The 27,555-nt window shown below is 35.0% G+C and overlaps 2 protein-coding genes across 8 annotated transcripts in view; one reads left to right on the plus strand and one right to left on the minus strand.

The window, feature by feature from the left end:
- HSF2 (heat shock transcription factor 2) overlaps nt 1–16,798 on the plus strand; it is a 43,776-nt gene extending 26,978 nt beyond the window's left edge. For 3 of the 7 annotated variants that reach the window (XM_049654271.1, XM_049654272.1, XM_049654276.1), the window contains exons 11-13: nt 4,334–4,387; nt 7,369–7,453; nt 7,910–8,918. In XM_049654271.1, the coding sequence (XP_049510228.1) occupies nt 4,334–4,387; nt 7,369–7,453; nt 7,910–8,202 (432 nt within the window). In that variant the 3' untranslated portion in view covers nt 8,203–8,918. Of the gene's footprint in view, nt 1–4,333; nt 4,388–7,368; nt 7,454–7,909; nt 8,919–10,339; nt 10,461–11,769; nt 11,922–16,639 lie in introns of those variants that run through there. The other 4 variants (XM_049654275.1, XM_049654274.1, XM_049654278.1 and 1 more) reach the window with 4 other exon arrangements.
- SERINC1 (serine incorporator 1) overlaps nt 13,407–27,555 on the minus strand; it is a 36,046-nt gene continuing 21,897 nt past the window's right edge. Inside the window, exons 4-10 of the mRNA XM_049654279.1 lie at nt 20,942–21,021; nt 20,573–20,710; nt 18,820–18,989; nt 18,621–18,711; nt 16,879–17,023; nt 16,534–16,764; nt 13,407–14,915 (exon numbers count right to left, since the gene is read on the minus strand). Of these exons, the coding sequence (XP_049510236.1) occupies nt 14,780–14,915; nt 16,534–16,764; nt 16,879–17,023; nt 18,621–18,711; nt 18,820–18,989; nt 20,573–20,710; nt 20,942–21,021 (991 nt within the window). The 3' untranslated portion in view covers nt 13,407–14,779. The remainder of the gene's footprint in view (nt 14,916–16,533; nt 16,765–16,878; nt 17,024–18,620; nt 18,712–18,819; nt 18,990–20,572; nt 20,711–20,941; nt 21,022–27,555) is intronic.

Here is a 27,555-nt window from a genome sequence, read left to right on the forward strand (position 1 = left end):
GATATTTAGTCGTAGAATTACTTAGCCAGGAAACAGTATGGAGATACTTCTTAATACTTTGGGAATTAGTATTTTCCACTGAAGTGGATAATATTTTATTATATTTGCTATAGTTTTTAAAATTTTTATGCCCTAAGTCCTAAGGTTATCCTGCAATCCCCACCACCTTCTACATGAACTGACTCCAGTGTTGTCTGGACTGTGAATCCTTATCTACCATTTCTGGCATTAACTAACTACCTTTCTTCCCTTTTGCTCCTACCATTCCTCTCTTACATGGCTTGGTTCCATCCAGATGAATATTGTTCTCTTCCTTATTTCTGTTTTCTGTTGTGAATATGTTTCTCTATCCTGAAAAGTTTGTTGCTCGCTTATTTATTTATTTATTTATTTATTTATTTTGCATTTTTTTGCCTTAAAATGCAGCTTCTCTCCATCAAGATATTTTTCAGTCTTGTCCTTTTAAGGGCTTCTCAGTGAGGCTAAAAGGAATTAATTCTTTCTTATCTTTCAGTCTTATTAATTCACCACCTTACTCTTCTGCTTCTCATCAGGTTTTGTCAATATCCATGATTTGATTATCCTTTCCGAATCATCAGTATATCACAGGATGGATTTCACTTTCTTTGAAGATTTCCTTTCCATACTGATCTGTGTTACCATCTTACATGAATTCAACATCCATGTTAATGACCTATTTTAATTTGTTAATAGTAATTTGACAGCCCTTTATTCAGTTTGTCTTTGTCCCCACTCTAATCCAAGGACCTTTTTAGAATGTCCCTTAGATCATAAGAAAATAAAATCTCATTATTCTGACCCTCTACAAATACTTGCAATCTTCCATTAGATTATTGTTTTTTTTTAATTTTTTTTAGCATTTATTTATTTTTGAGAGACAGGGCATGAGCAGGGGAGGAGCAGAGAGAGAGGGAGACACAATCCAAAGTAGGCTTCAGGGTCTGAGCTGTCTGCACAGAGCCAGACACAGGGCTCGAACTCACAAACCGTGAGATCATGACCTGAGCCAAAGTCAGACACTTAACCAACTGAGCCACCCAGGTGCCCCTACAATTAGATTATTTTAATTTAACCTTGGAACACTTACCACATTTGTCCTCAAGACCTTGTCTGGCCAACTTTTCCTATTCACAGAGGATAATCATCATGCCCTCGTTCTCTCATAAGCTGTGGAATCTCATCTTTTTTCTTCATAAAGGAAGTGCTTTCTTTCTCTTTAAAGCCTATTTGTATACCTGCCCTCTGCCTCTGTTTTTCTAGCTCTGCCTTTGATCTTTCCCATCTCTCTTCAGTAGGTTCAGATCTTCTCCATCTTAAACATTTTGATGTGTTGCTCTGTTCATTTACCATTCTACTTCTCTAAGTCTTTCACTACAGAGTTTTAGAAATGAATGGCTGGTGGTATTTGGTACTTCTTTTTTTACTCTGTATTTCTTTTGAAACTCTGTATTGTCTTGCTTATTTACTCTAAGCCTGTGCTTCCTTGGTTTAACCGTAATGAGTGGCTGTGTTTTTGTTTTTGTTTTTTAAATCAGGCCATTGGGGGAGTAGGTTTGTTTTGAATCAGATGGATTTGGGTTCCATTTAGCTTATGTCACTTAGTAGCTATGGTATTAACCTTGGGAAAGCTCACCTCTCTTGCCCAGTTTCCCCATCTGTTAAATGTGGCTAATGCCTAACACGAAGAACTCTTTTGGGGATTATAAATAATTAATCACATTAACACTAGTGATTTTTGACAATGGAACTTTTTCTGTTGATTTTAGAGGCACTGGATTTTTTTTTTTTTTCTCTTTGTCTTCCTAGCTATTTTCTGGTTACTCAAAGAGCTTTTCTTTTCCCTGTTGTTTTCTACTTGTGAGTATTCCCCAAGGTACCATTCTTTTATCTTTTTATTTGTTCTGTCTCTTCTTTTTCTATCCTTTCTCTGTGAAGGGATTGTGAGATTGCTCTCAAATTTATACCTCAAGTTCTTAATATTTTTTTAAAGTAAACTGCTTGAATTCTAATTCCATGCCTTTGAAATCATCAGTTAAGATCTTGCCTTAGATTATTTCTGTTTAATACCAAACTTTTCTTTATTCTCCAAACTAGCTACACTTCTCAGCTTTTTTTTTTTTTTTTTTAATTTCTTAATGTTTATGTATGATTTTGAGAGAGAGAGACAGAGCATGAGCACGGAGGGGCAGAGAGAGAGGGAGACACAGAATCTGAAGCAGGCTCCAGGCTCTGAGCTGTCAGCACAGAGCCCGACGCCAGCTTGAACTCATGGACTACGAGATTGTGACCTGAGCCAAAGTCGGATGCTTAACTGACTGAGCTACCCAGGTGCCCCCAGCTTTATTTTCTATGGTGGTATCAGACTTCTCTTTACTCATCCAGGAATGGTAATCACTGAGTCATCTTGGTTTCCTTACCTCTGTCTTACTGTTCACCAGGTCCTCAAGTATTTTCAAAAATAGCACTCAAAAATCATTCCTACTTTGTATTTCTACTGTTGCCTCTCTCATCCAAGACTTTCATTGTTTCCTCCTTGAATCTCATGCTGTATTATAAAAATCCACCCATAGGTTACCTTGTTCTCTGAGGTGGCAGAGATGGTAAGGACATGAATAGATATGCTGAGGAACTCAGGTTCTCTGCAGAGTTCAGTTCTGAGTGGCCCAGTGTGGAGTGTCAGCAAGAGAGGCCTGGAATTAGGATTCAACCAGCTGTGTCACTGCTCCTCCTACATGATTTACTTTTTTCTGCTTCACACTGTGCATCTGCTGGGGATACATGAAGGTATCCCTGATTTAATGGGTGAGTAGGGCAAAGGAGTGAGGAGCTTATACTCTCAGATGCCACTCTCAATAGAGACAAAATCTGTTCAATCTCAGAGGCAGTGACAAGCTGAACTTGACAGAGATTTGCAGTTATTTACAGTTATCTACTCTTAAGGATCCGAGTCTCATCCTTTTCATGGATCAGTAGGTAGTAAGAAAGGGGAAAAAGTTAACAAAAGGAAGAACTGGGGACATTTTTAGGGCTATCATGAATGTGGAACTTAAGGAGAGGAATCACTGTCTAGAGAGGGTGGAGGAGGGATCTGTCTGCAGTCTCTCTGCATTTCAGTTTATCCTTTGAACCGTTGGTGTGTTCATTCTCCAAAAATGCTTTAATCACTGTGTGTCATTTCTGAGGCCTTTTCCAAGGCTATTATTGCTGACAGAATGTGGTCTTGTCCACTGACTGGCCTTGTTCTACTTTTTGAACTTACTACATACAACTTACTATTCAACTCAGAACTTCTGTGTTATTTGGACTGGTCATCTTGTCTATTTCTAGAACTTACCCCACAGCCATTCCTTCTTCTCTGTTATTGCTAATCTGTAACAATTTATTCTTCCCTCCATTCTCTTCTTTCCAAATCCTAACTATTCTTCAGGGACTGATATGTGTTGGATAGCTTCATAAAGACTTTTTGTTTCATCTTGCATGTGTGTGTCTGCGCATGCGTGCGCTCACATGTGATTTTCTCCTTTCTCTTTTTAGTACTTTTGATCCCCAGTATCCATTACTATTATTATACTGAATTAAATCTGATCATATGTTGCTGTTTGATATTGTTCTTGTCTTTTAGATTGTAAGCTCCCAGAGAGCAGGAATAGTGTCTTCATTGTGTATTCTTCATGATGTCAGTTATTTCATAGATGCTCAATAAATCCTTGTGGAATGAATGACTTTGAAGCTTATGACTTAAAAGCTTTGTCTGTAAACTGGCTGGATTGAGGAGTGCAGTAAGCAGTGGTCTTAGCATTTACATCTTCTGTTACTAGGTGAGGTGAAAAGAACTGACAAGTAGGTATGCCATTTGGTCAGAGGGCTGCATTTGAGGCGTAATTTAGGAGGCACTGTCAGAGCAGATTCTATAAATTTCTCACATAATTAGCTGGTAGTCAGTAAAGGCTTACTGTCTGGGCAAGGAACTCAGTCCTGGGTGCCAGTTAAAGCCAAAAGCATTTAGAAAGAAAATAATAAAGGAGATGGAGGAGAGGGAAAGTGGGGCAAAACACCATTTGTCTTTAAGTGATTTACTCCACTGTTTTATGGAGAAATTCTTAAAACATCTTGCATGGGCTAGCTTGCTCTGCTTTTGTATGTTTTTCCTTCTGCTTTCCTGCTTTTCTCTTTCATACTTGTTTTACTGTATGAAAACTTCTTAGTGCAGGAGCTACATCTCTTCACCCAACGTGGCTGTATAGAAATTTTGAACACACAGTTCTTTTTTAATATTTTTTAAACTTATCATCTTTCTTGTTTGGTCTTTCAGCTTTTCACTAGTTCTGTGCAGATGAATCCCACAGATTACATCAATAATACAAAAGTAAGTTTTAATTCATGTTGCTCAGGACCCTTAGCTGTAAGAATCTGAAAAGAAAAAGTCCTAGTAAGTAGAGAGCAATATCACTCCCAGTTACAAAAAACTCATTTTATATTCTTACCCTAATATGTGTGAACAAGATAGTAAAATTCTAGATGAAAAAATAACTTTTGGTTATGGGGTGAGTCATTGCCCAATTCTTTAGGCACTTGTGTGATAAACTACCAATATGAAGTCAGCCCTCAAGGTACTGGGAGATCAACTGAACTTGGCATGTTCAGGTGTATCACTGAAATAAATAATTGAAATATTTTTTTATGTTTTATGTGCTTCAGTTTACATTCTTATTCTTTCTATGAATAGCTTCTCAGCAATTTTTATTGAAAATTTACTGGTACTGATATTTTTAAATAAGTTCCTTCTTTTTATTAGCATGCAGTAAAAGCTCAGGGATTTGAACTAATTTGTACTAATTGTACGTAAGGAAAGTTAAACAATGAAGTGTGGATTTTGGACTATTTTTTTTTTAAGTGATGGTTTTTGTTATTAGACTTATACGAACTCCAGTTGGGATTAGCAGATGTTACCTGAAATTCTTCAGAACTTGTTTTTAATGAGTAATAAGGACAATTTGAAGTTGTTAAGAGCAGATGATTAGAATCATTCTTTTACTTTGTTTATAGCTTATTGTCTTAAATAGGTATATATTCTATTTATCTTGTTTTTTACCAAACTCTTCAGTCCCATTTTTTACTGAATACAAAGGCGTAAATCAAGTCCCCTGAAATTTATATAAATTCTAGATTAGCAGAATCAAAATTTAGTTTGATTCTTGTTCCTTGTAGTCTAAAAATGAACACATATCAAATAAATGTAAGTGATTAGAGTCAGAGAGTAGAATTTAAAAAAATCTTTTTGTTTTATTTTATATTTGAAAGAGAGAGACAGAGTACAAGTGGGAGAGGGGCTGATAGAGGGAGACACAGAATCCGAGGCAGGCTCCAGGCTTCAAGCTGCCAGCACAGAGCCCGATGGTGGGGTTCAAACTCACGAACTGCGAAATCATGACCTGAGCCAAAGTCAGATGCTTAACCAACTGAGCCACCCAGGTGCCCCAGAGAGTAGAATTTTTCTGATTAATGTCATGTGTGAGGATAGCCTGACCAGATTTTCTATGTATTCAAATTATATATTATAGCCTGGGTAACTTAGAGTTGAAAGAATTTGTGAATTTTTGAAGTAGAAAGTTGATTATACGTTCAGTATTTGGATTTTTATCTGGGGTTGGCATACTTTTGTAAAGGCCATTTGGTAAATATTTTCAGTTTTGCAGGTCATATGTTCTCTGTCACAACTACTCAATACTGTAATTATAGTGCAACAGCAGCATCAGACAATACAGAAAAGAATGAGTGTGGCTGTGCTTCAGTAAATTTTTATTTACAAAAACAGGCAGCATGCTGATATGGCATGTGGACCACAGTTTGCCTGGATTTATACTGTAAGGTTCTCTGGATCACCTCAACACTGGGTTTCAGTAAATATGATACTGTGAAATGTTAGATCTTAAGGGGGAATGAACCCATATTATGCATTCATTTAGTGAATGTGCTGCACTGTTTATTGATTGCTAGACATTGAGTCATTCTTTCTTCCTGGATTATCCTCTTTATTCCAAAAACAATAGTTTAAATACAGTTCTCAGATATAGCAGTTAAACAGCAAATTGCATACAGCTCTGTAGTACTATAGAAAAATTAGAGAATAACTTTTCATTATAGTTCTAAAATCTAATTATTGTTTTCAAATAATTGGCACATTCCCTTGCTCATGACAGGTATTTTATTGACATAGATTACACACTCTTTCCTAATAAATCAGGATACTTGTACTCCTCAGTAGAGCAATCTAAGTGGCCACTACTAATGAACAAGAATTTGTATAGGACTCGAAACCCATTTGTCATCCTGGTTCTCATGTTTTAGAGTAACAATGGCATCCTTGGAAACTACTTTTTAAAAAGTAAAAAACAAAGATGGTATTTTTGCATTACTGTTTATTTATTGTGATTGCTAAATGAGAAATATTTTTATGTTCCTTTTTCGGAAGGTTTAGTTTTATTATATGTTGGGGCCATTCTTATGTCTGAATCCTGGAAACTTATACTGCTTCATTTTATGATGAATATCAGGAGAATTATAGGAATTAGTATGTTTTTTACACCATATGTACTGAACCAGCATGCAAGTGTCTGGGACTTACAGCTATTCAGGAAAAATTGTGAACCACTGCACCTCAGTTTGAACATCGTGGAAAAGAGCATTGAAGAACTAAACAGCATTAAAGTTTTAATCCCCCTTTACAATCAGATGTGAGGAGAGAAGACAATGGTTGAAAGAAGCAATTTAAATAACAAAAGAACTGAAAGAGTCTCAAAAAGGAAATGAAGCAATTTCACCTCAACTTTGAGGCTTCCAATTATAGAGATCTATAGTTTTTAAGGATATCATCATGTCATCCTGAGCTACTTACTCTAAATATGTTCAGTTATGCTAAATATTCTGTTTGTGAGTGAAATGAGTAATAACATTTTTAATCAAAACTGCTTAAGATGAGTTTGTTTAAAGAATTATCTCTTAATTAGTTTGAAACCAGCCATCTTTGATTCATTCCCTTGACATTCATTCCCTTTGATTCATTTTACCCTTGACAAATTCTGTCTGTTCTGTTGAAATGTCCCCTCTTTTCATACTTACTGTCATTCTAGTTCAGGTTCTTTGTTTCATCCACTTGATGACAGCAATAGTTTTTTTAACCAGTGTTGTTACCTGTTGAGATCTCTTTCTCTAGTTCCTCTTTTCTGGTGCTCCCTGATCCCATATATTTCAGATAATGTATTCACATACTGTTCTTTATTTTATGCTATATTTTAGGACTACATAAAATATGAAACAAGTATTTTTATATGGTTTTTTCTCTTTTAGTCTGAGAATAAAGGATTAGAAACTACCAAGAACAATGTAGTTCAGCCAGTTTCAGAAGAGGGAAGAAAATCTAAACCCAAAACAGGTAGGTATAAATGTAGTATTAGTTTTTTCCAGATTTTTAAAATTAAAAGTCTTACATAGAAACTAATAGGAATATTTCTGAGTATGGAAAGTCTGGCCATACTTAACAGTTGAACACAGAATGTACTGTTCTCAATTCTGTGCATAATGTATCAAGGTTTCAGCAGATAGAGAAAATTAAATTGGTGAGGTAATAGTTCTTTAAGTCTTTTTTTTTTTTTTTTTTTTAACTTTAGGACAACTGAAAGAATTCTCATATTGTAATTGTTGAATAAAAGACTTAACCTTTCTGACTAGTACATTTTTAAATTTACTGGCATAAAGTGTCAGATTTCTTGTTTGGATATATAAGGGTAGTTGATTGCATATATGCACATCTGTTTTTATTTTTTCCACCTTCAGCTTGAACTCTGTATAAGCTGGTGATAAAAGAGCATTTTTCTAATCTTTATTATAGATAAGCAGCTTATCCAGTACACTGCCTTTCCACTTCTTGCATTCCTCGATGGGAACCCTGCTTCTACTGTTGAACAGGGGAGTACAGCATCATCAGAAGTTATGTCCTCTGTAGATAAACCCATAGAAGTTGATGAGCTTCTGGATAGCAGCCTAGATCCAGAGCCAACCCAAAGTAAGCTTGTTCGCCTGGAGCCATTGACTGAAGCCGAAGCTAGTGAAGCCACACTGTTTTATTTATGTGAACTTGCTCCTGCACCTCTGGATAGTGATATGCCACTTTTAGATAGTTAAATCCCCAAGAAGTGGACTCTACATGTATATATTCATCAAAATGATGAACTATTTATTTTAAAGTATCATTTGGTACTTTTTTTTGTAAATTGCTTTGTTTTGTTTAATCAGATACTGTGGAATCAAAAGCACCTTTTGCTTTTCTCACTTACACACTCTTGCAAAGCTTTCAAATGTTACTCAGCTACATAGGTACACAAGATTTAATGCACATTGTTGGTATATCTCTAAGTTGGATTCAAATGGCCATTTTTCTCCAGTTATAGTAAATTGGATTTCTTTTTTACATATATACCCATTAACCCCAGTTAAACTTTTTTGTTTGTTTTACTTGTTTGATGCTGTCTGTTTGCATTGAGTGTAAGTCACTAGAACTAATGGTAGAACTCTTAAAGCTTTGTTCCAGTTACTTTTACTAAATATTTTTCACTTGGCTTATTTTTAAAAACTGGGAACATAAAGTGCCTGTATCTTGTAAAACTTCATTTGTCTCTCTTGTTCAGAGAAGTTCATTCATGTTCAACAGGAAAGGCAAAGTATACTTGAGTGCTTGCTGTCAGATATGGCTCCAGCTTCATATACATAGAAAGAAGGGAATGGGATGGCATCAACCCCATCCATCTCGTTGGACTAGTTTTAAGTAAAAGTTTTCTGATTTGTTTGTGTTTTTTTTGAACCATACTATTTAGTAAAATAAATATAATGAATGTTGCGTACTAGTGTCTGTTATGTGTCTTCTTTAGAGGTGACACCCACATGTAGAAATTTTTCTTTTTTATAGGAAGTAGATAGACTTAAATTGTAAACTGTCTGTTGTCCATTATTGAGTCACACCAAGATCTTTGTGCCTCATCTCAAAAGATAGGCTATTTGCAACAAGGAAGGAATATAAGGTCTCTAAACTTAATGTGTTTTAAAGTTCTTTATTAAATTATACTGGCTTGCTTTCTATATTTCTAATAAAGAACTGAGAGAAGTATGCCTCTCATTGTCCCAAGTGAGGTAAGAACATTATCACTGGGTGCCACCCAAAGAAAGGCCTATAATTTTTGCCCCTAGGGAAGACGAAACAGTTAAGTCACTTTCTCCCTTTAGATCTGTCGTTCAGGAGATTAATGCAAGACCAGGACACCTCTTTTATCAAGTTGAATTCCACCTTCAGGCAGAGGGCTGGAAATAGTGCAGTTTATATCTGAATATTTGATAGGGCCATTTGATTAGGAATTACAAATTACCTTCCTCTTGGCCATATTCTGTCGTATCTTGGAATTTCTCTTACTATGTTGTAAAAATTCAAAGGAAAACCTAGCACAGAGATAGGAAACCCTTCCTTAGCAGATCCTAAAATATTTGGCTCTGACAATGGCATCTTTTGTCCCTAGAAATTTCTGCATAAGCTGTAGAGGTCACTTTTGTAGAGGTCGTTAAGGTTGAGAACAAGAATTTAGAGACTGGGAAGGGATACAACTTTAGAGACTTTTCTTATTCCCTTACCTTCAGTGTGGAATATGATGAAATTTCTTCTCTTTGGGGACATTTTGGAGCTCTAGAAGTATTCTAAAAATCTTGAAAAACTTTATATATTCTAGCACTTTTTAAGTTGAAATTAAAATTTTTCATCCTTAGTTGGAAGGAATTTAGGGTGTTGTTAATACTACCATTTAAAAATAGTCATTACTGTTTAAAAATGCAATTATGTGCTTTTTAAAATGTATCTAAAGGAATCTAAATACCACAGTGATTTGCTATCCATCATCATCTATTCTACTTCTCCCAAAGAATTTTATCCTATTTTTATCATCTGTGAGAGTCATACATCGAAGATACTGTCACACTTCTCTGTAACAAAATTTGAAATTGTTTCCTGTAACCTTAAGATTCTAAGCATTAAAGAAGTTTGTCTCCAGTTATAAATACACAGTTGATCAAAACAGTATAAATACATGTGGCAGAGACTGTTAAGTGAGTGCCAAACCATTTTCTCAATCATTCAGTTAGATTATTTCCACCTTTGTATACAGGGTGGCTATGGAACTGAGTTCCATATAAATCAGAAGTCATGTAATAGAACTTCAGGTGTGGTCTGTGAAAACCTCCCCTGTGCAATCCTCCTTGCTCTTTTACCCCCCTTCACTAGCCTGATGCAGAGGAGTATGTGGCTTCTGAGTATACATTCAAGGAGGAAGAAATTTGGCTTCCTGAATCACTGCTTAGAAGAAAGCCACCTATCAATCTTGGACACCCATTGTAGACTTCAGGTGAGTGGGGAACAAACTTTATGTTCTGCCTTTGGAACTTTTTTTTCTTTTTGGTTGATCTCTTCTTACTGTCCACTAATAAAACATTCATATTTTGGTGAACTGTTATTAAACATAAGTTTTATCAGAAATATATTTTTAGTGGAGTGAACAGGTCTTGATGGGAGGGGGAGTTTTTCCCCAGTTTTTTTTTTGTATCTGGGGGTGAATATTACTAATATTAAGAGCATAAGTTTTATTCCTTTTTGTTTTCATAGGTGTAAAACTCTAAGAAACTTCATTTATAATACAAAAAAGTATGAGAATGGAAGAATTTTGTTGTAGCAGTGTCAATTCTCTGAATTCCTTCAGAATTATATACCAGAACTATTTTATTATGATTTATTAACTCTGGTGACTTTAGATGATCCTTCTATTTCAGTGAAAGCAAAAAAATAGAAACTACCTGAATTGTAAAAGGACCTTTTTTCCCAATGTCCTTCCTTCACACCAATACTTAAAAATTGTGTCTTTATTGGATATTCAAGAGATTTTATCCAAAGTGCCTTGGTAAGATTCAGAATGCATAAGAGGTACATATTTGTTAAATATGGAGAGTAATCGCTAAGAGGGATGGAGGATGCCTTGATGTCCTTTTGCATCTTTTCGCACAGATCCAAATTGAGGAAGGAGTAACGTGAAAATTGAAAATCTGGAAAGTGATTCCTCTTAATACTCTCATTTACCAGAGGAAATCTGTATACTGCCTGTAAAACAATATGAAGACTGTGGTATAAAAGTAGGGCCAGAGGAGACAGCATAGGACTTAGAGCAGCTGAATGTTCCTTTAGGGTGGATCATGGTGCTTTTCATAGGGATGGTATACTCAGGTGATAAGTTTCAGTGTGAAAATAGTCTGCAGACTAGGAAAAGGACCTAATGATACTGTGATGAACATATGTAGAATGCTGCATTTAAGAATTAGAGCCTAAATGTTCATTTCAAGCACACATGAAATATTTGAGAGTTGGTTGCATATTAGACCATAAAGCAAATCAACAAATTTCATGGAACTGGTGTCAGACTAACTACAGTACAAATAAACTAGACCTTTACAGTTTTGAGGAGCACTGGCATAATATTTTGTAGTGACCTTCAATTTGGGATTACCATGCTGCTTATGATTAGACAGGGGTTATGGGTTTGGGAGTAAGAAAGATCAGAGGTGAAGTGCCATTTTCACCACTTATCAGAATATCCTACTGGTTGTTCCTCTGGGAGAACCCTAATATGTTCATTAAAAAAGGAACAAAAGTTCTCTTTATCTTAGATCTTAGAACACAGAAAATCAAAGGTGGAAGAATAGAGCATCTGCTCAGTAAACGGGGATGCTTTCAGAGCTGTTATAGGGTACTAAAAAGTGTGAACTGGCCTAGTGACAAGTTTAACATAAAGGACTACAAAACAACTGACGTGTGTAAGGTACGGTCTTTTAAAAATTGATAAATTGAAGCTAATCAAAATTAAGTACTTTTGCTGTGCAAAAGACCCTGTCAAGATGGAAAGACAAAGCTACAGACTGGGAGAAAGTATTTGCAAACCATGTTAACTGATAAAGGATGAGTATTTAGAATATATGAACTCTCAAAACTCAACAAATTAAACTGTCCAATTAGAAAATTGCCAAAAGGCATGAACATTTTACTGAGGACATATACATGGCAAATAAGCACATGAAGAGATACTCAACATCACTAGCCATTTGGGAAAGGCAAGTTAAAACCACAATTGAGATAACACAATGTTCTTATAACGGCTAAAATAGGAGATAGTGACAAAGGCTGGCAAGGATGCAAAGAAAATGAATTGTTCATACATCAGTGGTGTGAATATGAAATGGTACAGTGACTCTGTAAGTTTGGCAACTTCTTGTAAAATAATCATTTAGCCCATCCACCAAGATTTCTCTCTTCATCCCTGGTTCCAAAGACCACGAATTCCCATTTCTTTATTTGCATCATTGAAAGCATGTTAATATAAATGAAATGATCCTTTGTAACCTTTTGGGATTGGCTGTTTTTACCCAGGATACCTCCCTGGAGATCCAGTCGAGTTGTTTTGTGTACCAACAGTTTACTCTTGTCTTATAGTTAGTATTCCATGATATGGATGTACCACTGTGTGTTTAAACATTCACCAGTTGAGGGACTTCTGGGTTGTTGTTAGTCTGGGCTATTGCAAATAAAGTGATAAGCATTCAGGTACTGGATTCCGTGTGAACATAAGATTTTTCTGAATAAATGCCCAAGAATTTTATAGGCATTGTCTTGCCCATAATATTGGGGGAATCAGACCATTTCACTAAACCTTGGACTAAATGGAATAGAGTACTCATTTACAATTATATTCTTATTTCCCCCCTCCCCCCTTGGTAAGGGACTTTAAGTAGGCTTCAGCCCCACATGGGGGCTTGAACTCATGACCCTGAGCTCAAGACCTGAGATCAAGAGATGGACGCTTAAGTGAGGCATCCAGGCGCCCCCTCGTAAGAGACTTTTTTAAATACCATTTTGTGTCAGCACCAATTTGCAACTTAGGAAAAAATGCCTACAGGACACAGCAGGTGTAGAATAGCTATCTAATGAATTAAATATATTCTCCAAATTAAACTGGTCCACCCACTAAAGGTTCTTTAGGAGAACATCACCTTAATTACCTGAGATCCAATTTCAGGTGCCACTTACAGAGGACCAAAAAAGGGTGTGATATAATTACTACCTTTGAAACAATTCAGTTTTTCAGGACACAAAATGGACAGTTAACCTTATTGTTTCAGGTTCTTTTATACGCAGGAGGAAAAGTAGGTCTGAGTATTATAGCCACCTAAATTTGAGTTGCTAAAGAATTAATACACCACACACTTTGTCTTGAATTCATTTATTTAGAGATAGAACACAGCCATTCAAAATGATGGAACACAATATCAACACCCAGAATAAAGTTGGGGAATTAAGTTGAATTGTTATATATTTCATTTACATTAATAAATACCTTAAAAGAAGCAAATGTAGATTTTAAGATTAAGACACTAATGATGTGTACAAGTAACTAAGTTTCTAAGTTAACTGTCATACTGCTTGGTTTTTCAGGTTGAAAGATTATCATAAACTATATATTTTAATTAGATGGCAGCAAATACAAAAGCATTTTAAATATCTTCTGAGCTGTAAAATGTACTGTAAGCAGTTTATATTCTATAGCATTCTGTCATTCTGGCCTCAGTTTATGGGTAGAAGGCAAGCTGGACACCAGCAAATACAAATTATCCACCACTAATGAGGTATAAAATCTATTATGCATGTATTTTGAATAGAAGTTATTTTTAAATGCCAAAAAATGCCAGCTATTTTTGGGAAACCTGGGATTTCCCAGCTTGGCCACAGATTAGAAGTCTGAGCTTCAGTTTCTTCTTACTTATAAAATGAAGGTTTGGATGAGATTTTATCTAAGTGTCTCCTCAAGCCTAGTATATTGCAGTTTCTTCCTGTCCTATCAAAAGTTTACCACTTTTGATTTTAAAAATGGACTTTCACAGTCATTTTCAACAACTGCCTTCTAACCCATGATTATCATTTTCAAAAGCTTTGTCTAAATCCTTCAGAGTTCTAACATCTCCAATGAGCCTATACTGCATATGTTCATAATAACCAAAACAAAGTTCACTATGTTTGTAAGAAAGGCTATCCCTACACAGGGAAGATTACAGACTATTTGGGTATTCAATTTAGTAACCCACCACTACCAATCTTTCTCTGAAGGCTCCTGTGTCTCAATCTCCATCATAATCTACAGGGAAAACCTGAAAAGATTATTCAGACAACTGGCATTTAAGTGACTTGCTTACACAATTTTGCAATAGCCACGTTCTTTGCAGTCTCTTGTAGGGCAAGGCATCAAACATTTCAAAAGGCAGCCATACATTTCCTTTTATACTTTCTAGAACAGCTTAGATAGCAGAATTTAATAAACTGTCAAGCAGTTTTATTTTTACTCTTAACTTCACAGGCATAGAACTAAGGATAAACCTAACAATGTCCACTTTTCCTAACTCACCAACAGATTCCTAAATCTCTCCCTTTGTGATTCATTCTAACACATATATCAATGCACATGGCAAGAATATAATGAATAAAATGGCAAGCGATAAAATCTAATTCATGCCAGAACACTGGAGAAGTTACATGGGAAGCACACACATACACAACTTTACAAAAGTTGGGAATACTGTTAATCTCAAACAAGCAATGATCCAAGTGGGACTTTCATGCCATAAGTCCTGTTCAGTCAAAATCACGATTTGTAAGAACAAGTGGTGCCACTAGTGTCCAAACATACAACACAATGCCAATCCAACTAGAAGAGATTTTCACCCAGACTGCTGTCCACTGACTTTTCATCTCACGAGAAGGCTCATACCTAAAATTTAAGAAAAAATTTAAAGCGTTGGATTATCAGCCATCATGCTACTTAGCTTACTTCCTAAGTGTTCTTTGTACACAGTTTGTGATAACAGACATACAACTTCTGGGCTAATCTGCTGCCCTGCTAGCCATACTACGTTAATAGCAAACGTGAAGGTAAAATTCACTGTTTCCTTTAAAGGAGGAAAGGACGCAGGCCTCCGAGGTCACTCTTTTACTGATACTCAGATGCTCTTTACGTAAAGTCCCCACTTTCCAAAAGTTTATGTCAGGCCAGTTTGCTTTTACAAAACTACATGAGTAAGGGAAGTGGCTTTTTTCTTAAAGGCAGAAATTCTATTTGGGTTTAAGTAACAAAAACCTATACCAACGTAATCTTTTATAAAAGTGTAGTAGTGTAACACCAACTTTGAGAAAATGGGGGGAACCTATATTTCTGGCTTAGTAGTTCTGAGATACAGAGAAATGGAGTTGTGTAACTTCTGGGTAAGTGAAATGTCCTATCCTGTGTAAAAAATATAATCTGTTCCAAGTGTATATGGGAACCACTCTCCCACTTCAGCCTTCTCAAATTTAAGACACTGGAAAGAAAACACATCTCAAATTTAACTGGTTTTTGTGCAGATGAAACATACCAAAAATATTTTTGATCTAAAGTTTTTTTGTTGTTTTTTTTTTTAAGATTTTTTTTTAAGTAATCTCTACACCCAATGTGGGGCTCGAACTCAAAACCCCAAGATAGAGTCGCATGCCCCTCTGAGCCTGTCAGTCACCCCGATCTAAATTCTTAACGTTTACTATTATCTGACAGCCAAAGCTGTGAATTATTGAGAACTACATGGATTCTCATCATTTAATATGTTCCTGCAGTGTAGGAATTCTTAAAAATACTTCAATAATAAATACCAGTAAAGACTGCCCTCAAAATGAATAATCTTTTTTCCTACATCTTGTTTGTTAGTCTTCTTACAAGTTGTAAGGGTACTATGCATTAAAAAGTATTCAAAACAGAACTGCCCAAACCATATAGTTCAACTTGAATCTTAAATGGAATCTTTCAGTAATCATTTTGACAAAATTAGAATTTTTGAAAACAAATACTAATAACTACCTTCCTATTACTGGAAAAAGACTTATGTATTATTAAGTGCTAAAAAAAATATAAATTACAACTTTGAAGAGAATCCAATTTTAAAGTAGCCATGTTCTTTGCATTAATCTACATTAATGTATTTCACCTCAATTCTGAGAACTTTAGTGCTTTTAAAGACAGTTTGAACAAAACAGAAAAGGTATCTTCCATTATGTCAGGAACTGGGTTAACAGTATTTAAAAAATTAGGAAAACCATTGTGGTGTATCAACCATTAACATGGTATTTCTGTAAAAAAATGTTAGTAAAAAATCTGAAGCTTTCTATTTTAATCTCATCAAGATATGGAATATTTGTCAATGCCAAAGCAAGGTAGTCTGCATTTCTCATACTGATCTCACTTAGATGTAAATTTTGAAGTACACTGGAGGTTAAAAAGTACTTCATACCATATGTTTTGTGATGGAATCATGAAAAACATCGAAATTTCCACATGCAAAGTTTTCATGAAATGTAATTACCTGTACCAGTTGGTAAGGGTCATCATGATATAAAGTGAAGCCAAGAAAAGCATGAAGTGAAAGAAGGAATAACTGTAAGTAACACCATCCCTTTCATTATCTACAGCTCGGTGAACATCATCTCCATCCTCCAGTGATCCATCACTTCTGGCTCCACCATCTTCTATTAATGTTGATTCATCACTTGTTAGAGTCAATTTATTAACCTGACTATTGTTCGAAGTGCGGATGCTGCATGAAAGACAGTTAAGGAAGAAAGAGAGAAGGAAAAAGGGTGTTTTTTAAAAAATGATTTTTAAATGAAAGGCTAGATTTCTTGTTAAAAAAATGCACAATTTTTCTTACCTTGAATAAAATACACACAATAAAAAGAGGATTAGTCCTATAATTCCTTGAGCATGCCACCACTGGACAGACTGCCCTTCCTTTGGAATAGTGCTTGTTGTATTGTATCCAATTATGCTTAGTAGACTTGGGTTGCAGTTTGTTTCTGTAATGTAAATTAAGGTCGAATTAATGTTAGAACACTATAGAAAGTATTTTTCAGGTCCTAGTTACAGTTGTTGTTTTTTTTATTTAACTCTTTAAGATAACTGCTATTTATTAATGAGACTTAAATATTACACTGCTAATTTTATAGAGGTGCTTGGAAAAATCAAGTAATTTCATTTTAAACCTCATGTAAGAGCAGAAATATTTTTAAGCTTTCTACTGATCAAGAAACAGGTGAAATTTAGATAACCTTTCCAAAGTATAATAAAACTCTAGTACAGTTAGGAATAAAAATTCAGATGTTCTAAACTAAAACAGAATGGTTTCTCCTAACATATATTGTAAGAGAACAAGTTACTTTAATGAAATTTATCCACTTGTCAAAATACATTGCTACATAAGCAAGGTAGCTTACACATAAAATTACCAGTTATTAGAATTTTAGCAAATGCTTTTGTGGTAAGTCCAATTAAGTCATAATGATCTCCTCTGTATTCTTATATGAAAAAATTATAGTTTGTGTAGTGTTCACTAAAGTATGCAAAATGTTTTTCACGAAGCCAGATAGGTCAATTACCATCTTACTAATGAAAACAATCCTTAATTAGGGGGGAACAACCAATTCTTAGGGCCATTTTAAGAATAATTACTAAAAAATTTTTTCTAACCACTTAAATACCTGAACAAATCTAATCTTTCTCTAATAATAAAAAAAGCCTTTCTCCGACTAATGATAAATTACCTACTAAGTTTATGAACTTGAAATCAGATTCAGATAACATATTTTATAATTTTCTTTTTAAGTAAAAGAGACCATTTTCTTCCTTTTCAAAATTAGTAACTAATTTCTCACTAACTTGTTTCACACCAAATGATATTCCATGAGATTAGAAGCCAATATATATCATTTGGGGTGAAACAAGTTAGTCTCGTGGAATGCAATGTAACAGGCCTATAAAGATTCATTAGGGGCACCTGGGTGGCTCAGGTGGCTACGTGTCCAGCTACAGCTCAGGTCATGATCTCACGGCTTGTCGGTTCAAGCCCTGTGTCAGGCTCTGTGCTGACAGCTCAAACCCTGGAGCCTGCTTTGGATTCTGTGTCTCTCTCTCTGCACCTCCCCTGCTCAGACTCTGTCTCTCTCCCTCAAAAATAAGTATTAAAAAAAAATAAGTAAACATTAAAAAAAATTCATTACAAAGCCCTATTATATTCACTTGCAAGGTACTCACAGGCAGAAATAGTATTTTAATAAGAAAAGAATTATACTGTTTACCACTGAAGCAAGGAGCATTTTAACAGCTTTTCTTTCTTGTATACTTTCTTTTGTGATATTGTATATATACTATCGCAAATACGGCAGTACAAATTAGGTATATTTGTTATAATTTTCATATACTCTCTTATAATTTTGTTAGTGAAAGAAACAAAGTAAAAAAAAATACAGTGATATATCAAAGATGAAAATGGTATTATTTCCATACTGTTTATTCCTCTAGAGGCTTATTTTTTAAATGACTTAATTTCATAAAATGACCATTTCTGAAAAAAGTTTCAGAATTCATTAAAAAGAAACCCAAGCGAACAAAACATACCTGGTTCATTGGTCATAGCAGACCATGTCAAATACATCGTGTAGACTGTAATTACTGAAGACTGTAACAAACCAGATCTTGGTTGTGATTCCTACAAAGAAAAATTAAGCAAGACAAATAAATATTCTGACACCATTCAAAATTTAAGAAAACTCAGAAAAATGGAAGCTTCAAAAAACTAATGATATAAAGAGCATACTTGGATTTTGGGCAGTATAGACATTACAGAAGCACCAAGGCAGAGGAGCATGTTGACACTGATGAATGCTTTATTTTCTGAACAACTGGCTGGATGAGTATAGTAAACAAAGAATAGGACGATAGCAACTAAAGACAGCAGATAATTCAGAGCTGTAGCTGATAACAGTGCTGTGAAGGAAATATAATTGGACAATTAGAATTGATCATGAATATTAGGAATTAGACATAGGGCTCATTTTAAAAACAAACTTTTTACTCTAAAATGTATTTTAAGCAACTAACATTGTCAGCATTATGCAGGCTATAAAAGCAGGGAAGAATATTATTTCTGAACTTTATCACAGAAAATTTTATAGTCTTCACATATATAGCTCACTATAATATTTTCAAGGACATTAAGTTAGTAACAGACTAAGTATTTTATTAATAGTAATATCTCCACTACAAACACATTCACATACATTAGTCATTATTTTCAAAATACAGAAAAATAAAAGGAAAATTACTTAACCATAATTGTTCAGTTACAAATGACACTGAGAAACAAAACTTTCATTGCTAATGCTAAGCCCACAAAACAAGGCTTTCCCATATTAGTATCTTTAAACATTTTTTATTATGTAAGATTAATAAGACAACCTAGTTTCTCCTTTGTAAATTAAAACATACACAGTGTGTTTTTGTGCTATTGTGTGTGCTCCATATACACAGGTATTTATGTAGATGTGCCAGACGGGGATCCACCCAACGAATATTTATTGAATGCCTACAAAGTTCCAAGCGCTGGTGGAGCAGGGAACAAAACAGAAACTCTTGTATTAAATTTGAACTAAAGAATGGGGTGTTCTAGAACACTGAATTTTCCAAATAATTGAAGCTTATTTCTTTGAATACTAAACTCTTTGTTTTAACCACCGAGATCAAATACCACAAAAACTGTGTGAGAGAAATATTAGGCTAGCAGATACAATGATACAACTTTCACTCTGAATTAAAATATTTAGCTGAAAACTCAGATCACTTCACATAAAATTTTAGATTTATGGCTTCTCTTTAAAGAAATCAGAAAAAAATTAAGCAATACTGAGTTCACGTTTCTACAAGGCAATGATTGTATGAAACTGAGCAGCATCTATGCATTTTAGGGAGGGTCTTCATCATAGTCCCTACTATTTGCACAAGGATTGACTGACTATACACTTAACCTGGTTTTCTTCCCTCAGTTTTTGATCCATGTTTTGCAGTATAACCATAGGACCCAAGATCATCATTATAAATAAATACACATTAATCACACTACTACAAGAATCCCCTTAGGTGGATCTTTCCACTTACATAAAATGAAATGTTCTAGAGTCGCTTTTTATATTTTTTCTGCATGCTGATGTTTATGCCTTATGCCACTGTTTATTTCTAGCAGCCCTAATCCCTTTGATATTTTATCTACCTGTAGTTCCTGTAGAACAGGAAACTAGGCTGTAAAAGGTACATACTGCCAGCAGTAGCCTTTGCAACATCTACTTTAGCCATTTAGGGTATCTTGGTTTATTTCCTGATTCTTAAGTATGTTCCTAGAGCTGATTCACTAAAAGTTCTCTCAGTAAGTTGCTGATACAGTGTGATTCAGTGCCACTCAGACTCCTGAAGTGTATCTCTTCACAAAAATCTTGATTTCCCTGTAGTCTACATATGTGCTCTCATCTTCAAAGTTCAACTATCCTGAAGATGTGCTATAAAAGACAAAAGCTTACCTGCATACCAACATCTTGAGTTCCCTTCTTCCATTTTTTCAACCCATGATTCATTCCATGAATGGGCAAAATCAATAAGTAAGACTAGCTGTATGAGGATGAAGCAAAAAGCACCTGCCATGCCTACATAAAACCACACTGAAAGAAAAAAAAAAGTATACAAACGAGTGGCCGGTTCACTTTTTATCACTTCATTTTCACAATCACAATAAACAAAAGGATAAATAATATTTTACACAAATGCCTTGATTTTGTCAACTGGAAAAAAAAAATAGAAGTAGTGTTACAGTTCCAGGCAATAGTTATTAAAGTTTCTTTATAGAACATCAACATCACACAATTAAAAAAAGAAAAAACAAAAACTGTTACCAGTTGTAAAAGTTCCTTCTGGAATGAAGAAAGCCCCAATAATAATTGCAATTGCTGCGGCAAATTTAAAGAACCAAAATCTAAAAGAAATAGAAATATAGTTTATTAATAAATATTCACTCAATAAAGAGTTTTATCTATGAAATCTTTTTTAAGAGCATCTGAAAAAAATAGTTTATGTGACTGTTTAGGACAGTTTTAAGATAGATTTGTAACCAATTCATTATGAGAAAATGAGAATATTCTATTTCACAGGTTTGCTTTTAATAATGAATGGATATAATGCTAAATGAAATAAGTCAGAGAACCACAACCACCATATGATTTCACTCCTCTGGAATTTAAAGAACACAAACTAACAAAAAAAGACAAATAAAAAACCAGACTTTAAATACAGAGAACAAACTGGTGGTTGCTAGAGGGCAAATGGGTGAAACAGATAAAAGGGATTAAGAGTACCCTTATCTTGATGAATGCTGAGAAATACCTAGAATTGTTAAATCATACTGTACACCTGAAACTAATGTTAACACCGTACATTAATTATACTTGAATAAAAAAATTAAAAGAATGGGATGTGAAAGTATAAAGTCTGCTGTACAAATGAATAGGTCTTATAAACACATGATAAATGCTCCATCTGGTTTTAAAAAACCCAGCTTTTAGAACATCAGCCTCTTGATGACATAGCAAGTCCTTATTTTTTGTTCTCCTGCTTTGAACAAATAAATAAGGCATCCATCCATGAACAAAAGTGCTACTATGGGCGTTGTGGGATCCAGAAACATGCCAAGACCAAGGAAGAGTCTTGTGCACCTGTGTATTTGATAATAGGCAGAGACACACTTTGGTATAGGCTACAAAATTAATAAACTTCTCCAATCCCTCCAAGCTCTTCCCAGTTGGGGAAAACCTAGAGTGCTGATATGGGCAAATACCTATGAATGAGAAACAATTTATAAAAGTCTAGCCCTACTGTGGGAAGATTCCAACATGGCCTGAGTGTGTGTGTGTGTGTGTGTGTGTGTTGGGGTGGGAGGGAGAGGAGTTTCAGTGCAACAGAGAGGGGAAGAACTTTGCCAGCATTGCCCCTATACCATGGTAATATAGTATGGACACTCTCCCATGGGGGAAAATGAGAGCTGTGAGTGACCAGCTACCCCAACTCTGTGTGACAATTCTGGAGAAACCATTTCTCTCCAGAAGCACCCAGATTACTGAGCAAACTCCATGACTAAGGGGAGGGAGAAGATGGAGAGAGAGGTGGATATTAAAAAGAATTACAGGAACACAGTTTCTGCCAATTACACTCAGGACTTAAGCAGGAAATCTGCTCACAAGCCTCTGGGAGATCCTCAGCCAAGAATCTCTGCTGGCTGGCTGGCTAAGTGGGACCCTAAACACCCAGGGTGCTAAACCCACACCTCCCACTCTGCAGCCAGCTCTTTGTGTGCACTCCTGAGTGCAAGAGCAAGAGAGGATGCGATAATGAGAGTGCTCTGAGAAAAACACCATGATCTGTAGGCAAGGGAGAAACTACAAATGAGTTTGTGCCATCATCTGGAAAACAAAACAAAAAATTTCTGGTAGCCAGCAAGGTGAGTTGTAAGAACCAGGGAAGATATAAAAGCTTAAGATCTTCCACAAAAGCGAGCAAGAAGTGTGCAAGTGTATAAAAGAAATGTGCAGCAAGTGTATAAACATGAGGTCAAAGAGAACCCCAGATATATATAACAGGATCGAGAAGAGTATACCCCATCGAAAGCAACCAGTATAAACTTGAGATGTCTCCTACTTCAAATGCGAAAGCAACCAACACAAAACTACAGGAAACATGAAAAATCAAGAAAACATTCCATTACCAAAAGACAATAATCCAACAAGTAAGCTGAAAGGCATGGAATCTTGCAATGTAGTGGATAAAGAATCAAAATAGCTATTTTGAGGAAACTCAACAAGCTACAAGAAAACACAGGAAGATAAATTCAGGAGAAAGAAATACATGAACAAAACAAGAAATTTAGGAGAGCCAGAAGTCATAAAAAAATAATCAAATTCTGGAGCCAAAGAATGATGAAAGAAATGAAAACTGCAATAGCACTTGCAGCAGGGTAGATCAAGGACAGAATAAGCGACCTGGAGAACAAAAATTTTGAAATAACCCAATAGGAGTGAACAGAGGAGAAAAGAATAAAAAAGAGCAAAGCCCATGAGATCTATAGTATCCAAATATTAGAATAATCAGCGTTCCAGAGATGAGAGAAGGGAAAAAGTTTATTTGAAGAAATAATAACGGAGAACTTCTCAAACCTGGGAAATATTATACAACCGAGTTCACAACTCTAATAGATTATGCTATTATCTCAATGCAAAAGACCTTCTCTAAGACATGAACTGTCAAAGGTGGAAGATAATCCTAAAAGCAGCCAGAGAAAAAATGATCATAATCCACAAAGGAACTCCCACTAAGCTATCAGTGGATTTCTCAGCAGAAATGCTACAGGCCAGGAAGGAGGGGAATGACACATTCTAAGTTTTCAGAGAAAAAAACTTCCAGCCAAGAATACTCGATCTACCAGTCATTCTTCAGATATGAAAATACTTTGTCAGATAAATAAAAGCTGAATTCACCACCACTATACCTTCCTTGCAAAAAATGGTGAAAGTTCAAGCTTAAATGAAAAGATGCTAATCAATTAGTGCCTTGAAAACATATGTAAGTATACAATAAACTGGTGAAAACTAATGCACAGTAAGATTCAGAAAACTAATTCTATGATAGGATGGTATGTTAACTATAAATGTTAAAAAAGTTATTAAAAAAAACTATAGCCACTCTATTGATATACAATCTAAAAAGTAAACTGACATCAAAAATATAAAAGGGAGGAGTAAATGGGTAGAGCTTTTGTATACAATTGAAGTTATGTTGCTATCAGCTTAAAATGGGCTTTTATCTCTAAGATGTTTATGTAAATCTCATAGTAAACACAAAGCAAAAACCTAGAGTAGACACACAAAAGATAAAAAGGGAAACAAAGCATACCACCAGGAATACCAATTTACAAAAGTAGGCAGAAATGGAGGGAAAAGAATGGAAATACAGTACAACCAGAGAGTATTGTATAAGGTAGCATTACATATCAATAATTATCCTAAACATGTATGTACTAAATTCACCAACCAAAAGGCATGCTTTGGCTAGATGGATTAAAAAACCAAGACCCAACTATATGCTGGATACAAGATTCACATCAGATTCAAGGACACTCATGGGCTCAAAATAAAGGGATAGTAAAGGATACTCCACGCAACTGGGAAGCAAAAGAAAGTGGGAGTGGTAGCATACCTACATCAGACAAAATAAACTTTAAGCCAAAGAAGGTAACAAGAGACAAAGGTGGCCATTATATAATGTCGTAGAGGGACCAATTCAATTCTCTAAGAAGATGTAACAACCATATATACACTACACACACACACACACACACACACACACCCAATATCAGAATAAATATATTAAGCAAATACAGATTTTAAGACAGAAATGGACAATAAAATAATAGTAGGAGACTTTACTATCCCACACTTTCAGCAGTGGATAAATCCTCTAGACAGCAAATCCACAAGGAAATGATGGATTTGGACAATACATTAGGCCAAATGGACCTAACACATTCATAGAACATTCCATCCAACAGCAAAAGAACACACATTCTCAAGTGCACAGGGAACATTCTCCAGAGTGAACTGATCATAGGATAGGGCTCAAAAGTCTTTTCAAACTTAAGAAGACTGAAATCATTCCAAGTATCTTTTCCATCTGTAAGAGCATGAAACTAGAAATCAACAAGAGGAAGCCTGGAAAATTTACAAGCATGTGGAAACGAAACAACACACCCCTGTGAAACCAAGGGATCAAAGAAGAAATCAAAAAATACCTCAAAACAAATGAAAACAGAAACACATAATAAAATGTATGAGACACTGCAAAAGCAGTTCTGAGGGGAAGTACATAGTGATAAATGTACATATTAAGAAAACAGATCTTTAACAACCATAACTGTACACCTCAAGGACTAATAAAAAAGAACTAAGGCCAAAGTTAGCAGAAGGAAGGAAATAAAGATCAAAGCGGAAACACTGATACAGAACAGAAAAAACAACAACAACAACAACAACAAAAAACAAAAAAAAAAAACCAAAAAAACCCCTGACAAACCTTTAGCTAGACTAAGAAAAAAGAGAGAATACTCAAAATCAGAAACAAAAGAGGCATTACAACTGATACTACATAAATACATATGTTTGTAAGAGACTGCTATAAAGAATTACATGCCAACAAACTGGATAACCAGAAGAAATGGATAAATTCTTAAAAACACAACCTACCAAGACTGAATCAAAAAGAAACAAAATCTGAACAGACCAATAGCAAGTAAAGGGACTGAATCAGTAATCAAAAACCTCCCAACCCAGAACAGCCCAGTATCTGAGGATTTCACTGGTCAATTCTAACAAACTTTTAAAGAGGAATTAATGCCAATCCTTCTCAAACTCTTCCAAATTACTGAAGAGGAATGGATACTTCCAAATTCATTTTACCAGGCCAGCATTACCCTGATGCCAAAGCTAGGAAAAGACACTACAAGAAAACTATGGGCTAACTTCCCTGATGAATACAGATGCAAAAATTCTCAACAAAATGTTAGCAAACCAAATCCGACCATACATTAGAAGGTCTGTAGCACCATGAGCAAATGGAATTTATCCTTGGGATGCAAGGATGGTTCAATATATGCAAACTAACAAATGTGATAACTGAATGAAAAATAAAAATCATATGACAATCTCAGTAGATGCAGAAAAGCATTTCACAAAATATGAAAAACATCCTTTCAAGCTGAAAACCCTCAACAAATTGGGCTACAAAGAAACATACCTCAACAAATAAAGGTCATAAACAATAGATCCACAGATAACATCATACTCAACCAAGAAAACCTTTCCTCTACATTTAGCAACAAGCAAGGGTGCTAACTCTCACCACTCTTATTCAACATAGTACTAGAAATTCTACCTAGAGCAATTAGGTAAAACAAAGAAATAAAAAGCAGCCAAACTGGGAAGGAAAAAATAAAATTGTCTTTATTTGTAGATGGTATGATCTCATATGTAGAAAATCCTAAACACTCAACCAAAAACCCTGTTGGAATGAATCAACAAATTCAGTAAAGTTGCAGAATAGAAAATCAACACACAGAAATCAGTTACATTTTGATACATTAACAACAAAATACCTGAAAAGTAAAGAAAACTATCCTATTCATAATGGCATCAAAAATAATAAAATGCTTAGGAATAAATCTAGCCAAAGAAGTATAAGATCTATGCAACGAAAACTATAAGACTTTGATGAAAGAAACTGAAGACACAATAAAAGAGAAAGATATTCATGTTTATGGATCTGAAGAACATTGTTAAAATGTTTGCACTACTCAAGGCCATCTATGGATTCAATACAATCCTTATGAAAGTTCCAATGGCATTTTTCTCAGAAATAGGAAAAAAAATCCTAAATTTTGTACAAAATCACAAAAAGACCCCAAAATGGCCAGAATAATCATGTGAAACAAAGTTAGAAATATCACAGGTACAGATTTTAAACTGTACCACAAAATTACAATACTCAAAATAGTATGTTACTGGCATAAAAAGACACATAGGCCAATGGAATATAACAGAGAGCCTAGAAATAAATCCTTGCACGTGTGATCAACTACTATTTGATGAAGACGTCAAAATCAATGGAGAAAGGACAGTTTCTTTTATGGGAAAACTGTATAACCACATGCAGAAAAATGAACCTGGACCTGTATCTTACACAACTCACAAAAATTAAACTAGAAATGGATTAAAGAATGAAATATTGGAGTGCCTGGGTGGCTCAGTCAGTTAATTGTCCGACTTCGGCTCAGGTCATGATCTCGTGATCCGTGAGTTTGAGCTCTGCACGGGGCTCTGTGCTGACAGCTCAGAGCCTGGAGCCTCCTTCAGATTCTTTCTCCCTCTCTGTACCTGCCCTGCTCACACTCTCTCTCTCAAAAATAAACATTATAAAAAAAAAAAAAAAAAAAAAGAATGAAATATTAAGACCTGACATTGTAGAACATACTAGGAAGATTCTGATACTAGGAAGATTAAAATAGGGAAGAAACCCCTTAACACTGGTCTTGGCAATGAGTTTTTAGATGATAAGATACAAGAAGCATAAGCAACAAAAGTAAAATCAAACAAGTGGGACTACAAACTAAAAATCTTCCTCTGCACAGCAAAAAATCAACAAAAAGGCAACCTACAAAACAGAATATAGGTGCAAACCATATCCTGGATAAGGAGTGAGTATCCAACATATATAAAAAAAACTCACACAACTCAATAACGAAAAACAACCCAATTAAAAAATGGGCAGAGGAACTCAGATTTTCCAAAGACGACAAATGGCTAACAGGTGTAAGAGAAGGTGCTCAGTATCACTAATCATCTGGGAAAGGTAATCAAAACATTTATGTAAACATTTATGTTTACATTATGTAAACATTTATGTTTACATT

This window comes from Panthera uncia (assembly GCF_023721935.1).
Source record: "Panthera uncia isolate 11264 chromosome B2 unlocalized genomic scaffold, Puncia_PCG_1.0 HiC_scaffold_24, whole genome shotgun sequence".
NCBI classification, from domain to species: Eukaryota; Metazoa; Chordata; class Mammalia; order Carnivora; family Felidae; genus Panthera; species Panthera uncia.